This window comes from Beta vulgaris, chromosome 4 (assembly GCF_026745355.1).
Source record: "Beta vulgaris subsp. vulgaris cultivar EL10 chromosome 4, EL10.2, whole genome shotgun sequence".
NCBI lineage: Eukaryota > Viridiplantae > Streptophyta > Magnoliopsida > Caryophyllales > Amaranthaceae > Beta > Beta vulgaris.
Genome location: NC_079205.1, coordinates 36,623,545 through 36,632,647, shown reverse-complemented (window position 1 = coordinate 36,632,647; position 9,103 = coordinate 36,623,545). Strand labels below are relative to the sequence as shown.

Genomic DNA, 9,103 nt, shown 5'->3' with positions numbered 1-9,103 from the left:
ATCATTCAAGGCACCGTGGGCGATGAAGTTGGTAATTTTATAACCGAGTATTTGGCTAGTGCTGAACCTATCGGGCTTCCTACATCTCGACATGATGGAAGACTTGGAGGCCACGGTACGATTGGCTCAAAGTTAGTCACACCTCCAAGGGATAGGCGCCTACAAGCACACTTATATGTGTTGCATCACGTTGCAGCAGTGCATCCGTATTTGGCTGAGCATATGGAGGTGCTACGAGCTGAAAATCCTTCCAAAGGGGATAGGGCATTGATGCAGTTGCACAATAAGACGTTTATTGATTGGTTTCATGATCGAGTAATATGTCAACAACAAGATGATGTATCTGAAACTATTAAGTGGTTAGCATTTGGTCCTCGTGAAGCTGTCAACAAATATGAGGGGTATGATATCAACGGATTTACATTTTGGAGTGAAGGTCAAGATGAAAAGTCATCATCACGGCAAAATAGTGGTGTTTCTGTTTTGGCGTCATCTACATTTTATGCGAGCGCTAAGGATCAGAATCCAGTGGATGCCAAACTGTTATACTATGGGCGAATTCAAGAAATATGGGAGCTTAACTACTCTAGTTTCAAGGTTGGTCTGTTTTGTTGCAAATGGATAGGTAATAATCGACGTTTTGTAAGAAAGGATGACCCTTGTGGATTCACTCTTGTAGACTTGGGTCATTTGCGTGAAAGTGACGAGCCATTTATACTTGCAACACATGCTAAGCAAGTATTCTACGTAAGAGACCCTGCTGATCATAAGTGGTGTATTGTTGTACCGGGAAAAAGAAGTATCCTTGGCATTGGCGATGTTGATGATGAGGAAGAGTATGATGCTTTTGAGGACAGCCCGCCTTTCATCAATCCCAAAATCGATGTAACAAGCGATGCAGATGTCGACACAAATTATATGCGTGTAGATCACACGGAAGGGATACTTGTCGATTCCTGAGAATGATATATTCACGAGGTATTATATGTACAAGTTTATGAATGTCTTTTATTACTTGGGAGATATGAAACATATTTTTGTGGTTCTTATTCTCATATTACGTATTTTCTATCTTTGAATCTCTGTACGTTACTTTGAAAATTTCATATGATATGGGACATAAGTAATAGACCTTTTTCCGGTTGATGTTTTCCAAACTCTACCTTTTAAGTTCTTTTGATAGTAAGGTCTCTCTAAAACAAAGAAGGGAGGTTAGAGTTGGGGGGGGGGGGGGGGAAACGGAAATGCTAATGGTCGAGTACTGTATTAGTTTCCAACTTAACATAACTGTGATGCTAATATTTCAAATTTTCAATGATTGCAGAGTATTGTTTTGTGAAGTATGCTTTAGTTAAGGAGGCTAACAGAGCAATAACAGCTTTGCACAACCAATTTACTTTTCCTGGAGTATGTCAATAGAACTTGTTATTAGATTTTTTTTCTTTCGCTTGCTGCATGAAACCTGGAGGAACCGCCTTTAAATTAGTTCTTCTGTACAGGCAGTGCTTCCCATCACAGTAAGATATGCTGATGCAGCCAAGCAGCGACGAGGTATTTCCTTAATGTGTATCATGTAGAACATGTCCATGTTTTCGCTGATACTTTATGTTATATTTACTGTGGTATTTGTATACGAAGCCTGCATCCTGGGTCTGCCAAGCAGTTTTTTTTTATTTGACTTACAATTTTTCTTCCCCTGTAAATTATTCTGTTTGTTATCTTTCCCTACTTCACCTTATCCTATCTTGTCTCTCCTATTTTGTTCTTTCATATTGCTTGAGTTTATTATTCTTGCTCTATATTCTCTCATTTTTGTCTCTTCCACTACCACTTCTTGTTAAGTATCAGATTTATGAATAAGGTGATGCAATGTTTTCGCTGCAATCTCCTTCCCGTTTGAGCTCCCGTTCTTCAATAACCACAAGAGTGCAGGAACAACATCAGCACTTTCAACACATGCTCGTATGTCTTCACTATATATGATTACACAGGTTTCCCAATATAGTTGCAGAGTCTTCTTTGGCTTTAGCAGAGCCAGTCTCCAGTATCTGGACCAGTGGAGGTATTCCACCAGCTGCAGTAATGGCCCATTTACTCTCATCATTCTCATTTGAAAGAAGAGAAAGCAAGGCAATAGCACATTCTTGTTGCTGCTCTGACGACAATCCCAGAAGGATAAGATTTTTTCTTGGGCTACTGTTTATAATTCATATAATTGGGAAATTGTATACCCATAATGTGAAGGGAAGTTAGAAACTTGATAAACTTAGTGGCCATATTGAGGTTTAGAAGGATAGGATAATGGGAGCCATCCTACCAACAACACAATAATAAGTCCATCATATTGCTTGAGTTTATTATTCTTGCTCTATATTCTCTCATTTTTGTCTCTTCCACTACCACTTCTTGTAAGTATCATAAATCGAACATGATGCAATGCAATTACCAAAGAAGTGATATACATGTACAAGGATTACTACTTTAAGAAGCATTGGACATAGTTCTGCTGTCCCAATTTTAATAGAAGCAGTAGTATCCCAGTCCCGAAACAGAATGAAGGTGATATTGAATGTGGTTACATACAATGACAAAAGCAAACATATGATGGCAGAAACTTTCTACTTCATTAAGTTTCCACTAGCTTTCTTTTCACCTAAATTGTTTACTTGTATTTTTTAATAGTCTATTGTTGTATGTAGTATACTGGAATCATAACTCTCAGTCCTTTTTTTTTAAACTAATGTCTATTACCTCTTTGTGCAGAAGCTAATCTCACATTAGACATTCAAGATGATAGATTATGAGAAATATAGAGAAAAGAGGATAGCGGAAAATAAATTGAAAATGCAAGAAATGGGGATTTATTCTGCCGCATATCAAACTCAATCAAAAAGGGCACAAAACGCAAATAGGAGTAAGGAGGATGATATTGAGAATGATGAAATGGAGCATGATGATGATGCCGAGTATGATCCAGAGATGGAGGAGGATAAAGGTGAGATGGAAGAGGATAAAGGTGAGGAGGAGACCAATACTGCAACCATACAAGAGGAGGATGAGATGGTGTCAGCTCCTCAAGCTCAAGGCTGCTTACAAGTGTGTACCGCAAGTGAAATTGTGAGTCACAATCCAAAAAAGAAAAGAGGGCGAGGTCCCACAAAAGGACTTAAAAACAAGGAACCCATGCACCTTGAATACGATAAATTTGGTCAACCATGTGGTAAGTGGCGTCATATGTATGGGCAACAAGTTGGTCTTTGCATGCGCAAACTTTCCATTTTGACAACATGGACAGAGGTGCAGGAGGGTATGAAGAAGGCATTGTGGGAAGATACAGTGGTAAGTGTATAAGAGTTCACAAGTATTTGGCTGCATTTTATAACATACTTTTTATGCAACTTTTTTGTTTTTCTTTTTGTAGAATTTATTTCATATTGAACCTGATGAAGCCAAGAAGGAAGTATTTTTATCAGCTGTTGCAGAGAGATTTAGAGACTTCAAGACAAAGCTAGTGAGTGGATGGATCACTTTAAGAAGAAAAAGAACCAAGTCTAAGAAGTTGACAGAAGGAAGGAAAAGGAGAATGAAGAAGGAAAGGAAAAGGAAAATGAGGAGGGAGGGGAAAATGAAAAGGCATCGGAAAAGCAGCAAGGACCGGTGGAGTTGCCTTATGAGATATGGGATCATATCACAAAAGAGGATTGGGAAGCATTTGTTGCCCAAAAAACTACTCCGAAAGCAGTTGTAAGTTTTAATCACATATTTTCAACTCTGTTTAATAAGGTTTATAGTTAGAATTTCACCTCCTACATTAAGTCGCATATAATTTGTTGCCCAAAAAAAAAACCTGATTTTCTTGCCTACAATTGATGCCCTGAGCGTCCTTGAAGTTCATCAGTAAATAAAATGACATAGCAAGTATACTTATTCTCTTTCTGGACACAAGATTCACCACTTAAAAAATTACTTACAAACACTCTACGTTTCCACAGTCCACACACACACATGAACCAAAAAAAAAAAAGAGAGAGAGAAAGAGAATGAGAGAGAGGAACTAAAAGGCAAATTGTCTCTAGTGAGCAGATTAATTGCACTGTTTTTAATCATACTTGATTACAGCTTGGATGAATTGTGGTGGCATGTATATATAGTAGGTATTTCAGGCACTTAGCGTATTTCCACCCTCCTGCCAGCCCCCCTGCCATCCCCACTGCCAGCCCCCCCTTCCACCCTCCTGCCAGCCCCCTGCCGGCCCCCTTTCCACCCTCCTGCCAGCCCCCCTTCCACCCTCCTGCCAGCCCCCTGCCAGCCCCCCTTCCACCCTCCTGCCAGCCCCCTGCCAGCCCATTTTCCACCCTCCTGCCAGCACCCCTGCCATCCCCACTGCCACCCTCCTGCTAGCCCTCATGCCAGCCCCCTTTCCACCCTCCTGCCAGCCCCCTGCCACCCCCTGCCAACCCCCCTTTTAACCCCCCTGCCACCCCCTTCCATCCCCCCGTACATTTATGAAAATTGTGTTTGTTACCTTTTATTTATATATTTTATATTGATCCTACAGGAAAAGCGCACTAAAGCTTATATAAGTTCAAGCAAGAAGAAGTTTTATCATCATATGGGTCCTAAAACTTATGAGCAGAGTAGAAAGGGGTGGCTTCAAGTAGATGGTTTTTACCCGAGCATTAGCTCATCATCGGGGGGAACTTCTAGCTCTACAATTATGACAAAGAAGATTGATCGAGTTGCCGATTGGTATTGTTCACTTCATAGTCGAGATGCAAGTGGGAGAAGAACCATTTCTGATCCGGGAACGAAGAAGATAGCCGATGCTGTGGTTAGTATTTAGTGTCACTTCATTTGAATTTAGTTTTCAGTTTACAACTAACCGTTTTCTTATGTGTTCTTTCTTTCACTAGCTTGGATGGAAGCACAAAGAGGTTGGAGGTGAGTTTGTTCCCAAAGCGAACAAGGATGCCTTATATATGGTACTAGGTAAGGATCATGATGGACGCGTGAAAGGGAAAGGAGGGTGTACGACTAGGCTTGAAAAAAGCTTACGGTGAAGAGTACTCGGCAACAAGATCAAGCTCAATTTCTAATGCATCACAAGATATGGAGCGCAAAATGAAATCTGCAATAGAGGAGCTTGAGAAGAGGATGAAAAATCAATTCAATGCCATCTTGGAGCACATGGGATTACCTAGCTTTGACGAGCGCAACATCACTCCAGGAGACAAATTAAGCCAACAAGAATCCTGAGACACCTAGAGAGACACCTAGAGAAGTACCGGTTCGACACCTAATCCTCCACTACTTGATCCCCCGGTACCTAATTTAGAGGTAAATAAAGAATTACTTTTTCAGTTTCTTTTCGACAATATATATTATATCATGTTGTTAAAGTTCTATTTAGTCATTATGGTTTAAATAGGAGGAACACATTGTGATCTTTTACTTCCCAAATCAAAAGATGGTGACTTGGTTGTGGTAGCTTATGGTCGGGCACAACCATCGAGAGTGGGCCAAACATCGCATTTGTTGCCGGTAGCAGATTTTTATTTTAATGTGTCCGTAGACACCATTATATGTGGATTTGAAGATTTCCCACTGCCGGTCCCTACGGCGGATTGGAGCCTCTTTGTTCTCAATGACGCAGAGGGTAGTTTTGTGATATGGCCACGTGCTTGGGTGCGATTTACAGATGAGGTAAAATATATGTGACTAAGCATGATGATAGTGATTTAAAAGTTTTGCCCAACTCAAAAATATATGCACATTATGAGTTGATTTGTAGTTTTTTCCTTTATCTGTTCAATTTGTTGTTTATAATCACCATACGCTTTATAGTATTTTATTTCCTCTCCTTTCTCTTTACAATAAAACTGGCATGAAAACATACCAAATGATTTTTCAACTATGTTTTTTTGTGTCTTTTTTCTAAATAGGCTTGCAGAAAACAAAAAAGGCAAAAAATGTGAAGAATTTGGATGTGAACAAAGAGGTTTCGCAAGGAAACCATTCAAAATCGAATGAGGTGGGCTCAAAAGCTAACAGTAACAAGGCGGAATCACAACCTATTCCTGCAATTGTAGGAAAGATTTCATCCAAGGGCTCATCTCCTGATGCGACACCAAAAGGAACGCCACTTGTGAGTGAGCAAGTGATCCAATCTCTTAGCAAGTCATGTCTTTGGCTACATGCTCGGGTTAGCAACTTGCCGATTCTTCCCCAATAAAGGTGGATTTGGAGAAGTCTCAATTCCACACCTAGGTGAAGATTCAGCTACTTGGGTATATAAAGTGGATATTCGGGAATTCCTCTGTGGAGTGATGTTAAATATATCAATATTACAAGTTTTCATGAGGTTATATATAATTAAAGTAACTACTTCAATATTTTATTAGTGGTTGATGGTTTTCATTCTAACTTTACTTGATTATTTTTTTAGTGCACTTTACGAAGATTTACTTGGATGTGATTCTGTTTCGAAAGTTGGGTGGTTATGTCCACAAGAGATTCGTGATGCCAATTGCTTGCACAACCATGCTGAAGCGAATGAGTACATTGAACGGAGTATTAGACAATGTGTTCGATCGGGAGATAAGTATATTATTGCTCCATACATTGAAGAGTATGTTTTAGTATCTAATTGATAATGTCTTTTCATAATAATGCTATTTTGGATAAATACTATTGGTACAAATATATATATATATATATATATATATATATATATATATATATATATATATATATATATATATATATATATATATATATATATATATATATATATATATATATATATAATATATATGATTGTTGAATTTAAATTTTTATTATTAGTCTTCATTGGATGCTCTTGGTGATATCTCCTTCAAATCATACAATATACCATTTTGATTATGTGCGTCGAGAACCACCCCGAAGCTTACTAGTCAAAAGCATATTGAATAGGTATTGTTATATTTTCATTTTCTTTTAGGTCTTCATTATGCATGACATTGTTGTCACTATTATAAAATGTGGTGTTGTAGTGTGATGAAGAAACTGCGTGGTTCTGGTCCCAGAAGAGCCACACTTACTCAATGGAAATCGGTGAAGGTAAGTAAATGATTTCGGTTGTTAATTATCTATCTTTAAGTTATTAGTCTCCCTAGATTTATTGATCAGAATTTTGAGAATTATTTTTTGATTATGTTTTTGAATTTAGTGCGCACAACAACATGACGGGGTTGCTTGCGGCTATTATGTGATGAGGTTTATGTACGATATAATTTCTTCTTGCACGGAATTTGATGATCTAGAGAAGGTTTGTAACATTTCACCCCCCTTGAAAATGGTCTCTTTTTTTGCATAAAATTGACTAGAACAATCAATTTTGACTTGTAATCCTCCTATTAATCCTAAAGCAACATATTAGAATTGATTATAATATAAGCTAAACTTACATGCTATTAGAGTTGAAATGGATGAATCGGACCCAAAACAGGCTAAAACGACCTTGAAAGGCCTTTACTTGCACAAAATTAACTAGAACAAACATCTTTGACTTGTAATCATTGTTGTAATCCTAAAACAACATGTTAGAGTAGATTATAAGCAAAAATTACATGTTATGGTATATAAATGAATGAATTGGACCCAAAATGATCTAAAACGAACTTGAAAAGTTGAAATGACCTTTACTTGAACAAAATTGATTAGAACGATCAACTTTGACTTATGGTTATCCTAGTAATCTTAAAACAACATATTAGAGTAGATTATAAGCTAAACTTACATGTTGTGTATGAAATGGATGCATTGGACCCAAAACGGGCTAAATTGACCTTGTAAAGGGATTTACTTGCTCAAAATTGACTTGAACGATCAACTTTGACTTGTAATCATCGTAATAATCCCAAAACAACTTATTAGAATAGATTGTAAGCTAAAAATACATGATATGGTATGAAAAAGATATAATTAATGGCAAAACGACCTAATAAATAAATTTTGACATATATATTATTGTCTTTGTTCTTAGATTTACAACACGCCAAAGGAGGAGTCGTTCACTATTGAGGAAATCAATGAAGTTCGAGACAAGTTTGCTTCCTTCCTTACTGATAGTTGTCTTTGATTTTGATATTTAGTTACGTATGATGTAAAAACATACTTTGAATTTAGAGTAGTATTTTGTAATTCAACTCTACACTTCATATAATATAATTTTAATTTGAAAGTTAATTTGTTGGATTATTGAATTTTTGTGTGCAATTTGTTGGATATACTTTGGATGAATTTTGTATAGCAATGAGGAGGGCACGAGGTGGAGTATTGTCACAGAGCTGCTGTGCGTAATATATTTGTAACAGCTTTAGAAATAATGTTGTAAACGGTGCTGATTTTAAAAAAATAAAAAATTATAACAAATGCTCCGGTTATGCTAAAAAAACGGAGCCCTTGATACTCAAATGCTCCGGTTATCATTAAAAACCGGAGCATTTGAAGGAATTTTAAGACAAAAAACCACAAATGCTCCGGTTTTTCTTACAAACGAGCATTTGTCTTTATAATCCGGTTGAAAACCGGAGCATTTGTCAATTGTCCAATTGCTCGTATGGCTTTTGCTACGCGTTAAATACGGAGCATTTGATGGGTTTTTAACCAGAGCATTTGATGTTTTTTGTACTAGTGTAATAGCAACATATATAACCATTAGAGTCAAGAAAAACCATTTCCCATACTCTGAAATCCAATTTGGGTAAATGAAGGTCATTTAGGGCCGCTATCAGACTTTTATGTTCATTTTCCTTGATTCCCGCATTTAGTCACATGTTAGGACATATATAGTACTAATAGCAACATATATAACCATTAGAGTCAAGAAAAACCATTTTTCATGCTTTGAAACCCAATTTGGATAAATGAAGGTCACTTAGGGTCGATATTAGACTTTCATGTTCATTTTTCTTAATTCCCGCATTTAGTCACATGTTAGGACATATATAGCTATAATAACGACATATTTAACCATTAGAGTCCAGTTAAATCATTTTTCATACTTTGAAACCCAATTTGGGTGAGTGGAGGCCCTTTTGGGCCGATTTCTAACTTCCTA

The 9,103-nt window shown here is 37.3% G+C and overlaps 2 protein-coding genes across 2 annotated transcripts; both read left to right on the top strand.

Moving 5' to 3' along the window:
• The first annotated feature begins 3,625 nt into the window (after window positions 1-3,625).
• Window positions 3,626-5,276, top strand: LOC125496388 (uncharacterized). The gene is made up of 3 exons (XM_048641849.2): window positions 3,626-3,744; window positions 4,559-4,831; window positions 4,914-5,276. The coding sequence occupies exons 2-3, from the start codon at window positions 4,613-4,615 to the stop codon at window positions 5,058-5,060; spliced, it is 366 nt and encodes a 121-aa protein (XP_048497806.2). The 5' UTR covers window positions 3,626-3,744; window positions 4,559-4,612; the 3' UTR covers window positions 5,061-5,276.
• A 668-nt stretch (window positions 5,277-5,944) lies between these two features.
• LOC104889435 (uncharacterized) lies at window positions 5,945-8,170 on the top strand. Its single transcript, XM_048642130.2, has 6 exons — window positions 5,945-5,998; window positions 6,032-6,361; window positions 6,446-6,628; window positions 7,035-7,101; window positions 7,211-7,309; window positions 8,027-8,170. Exons 2-6 carry the CDS (start codon window positions 6,195-6,197, stop codon window positions 8,120-8,122), a joined length of 612 nt encoding a protein of 203 aa, XP_048498087.2. The 5' UTR covers window positions 5,945-5,998; window positions 6,032-6,194; the 3' UTR covers window positions 8,123-8,170.
• Window positions 8,171-9,103: the final 933 nt, after the last annotated feature.

Coding starts and splice junctions, on each gene's coding strand:
- LOC125496388 (XM_048641849.2), top strand. CDS start 4,613: ATGGGTCCTAAAACTTATGAGCAGAGTAGAAAGGGGTGGCTTCAAGTA. Junction 4,832..4,913: donor AGAAGATAGCCGATGCTGTG/GTTAGTATTTAG, acceptor TTCTTTCACTAG/CTTGGATGGAAGCACAAAGA.
- LOC104889435 (XM_048642130.2), top strand. CDS start 6,195: ATGCTCGGGTTAGCAACTTGCCGATTCTTCCCCAATAAAGGTGGATTT. Junction 6,629..7,034: donor ATTGCTCCATACATTGAAGA/GTATGTTTTAGT, acceptor GTGGTGTTGTAG/TGTGATGAAGAAACTGCGTG. Junction 7,310..8,026: donor AATTTGATGATCTAGAGAAG/GTTTGTAACATT, acceptor CTTTGTTCTTAG/ATTTACAACACGCCAAAGGA.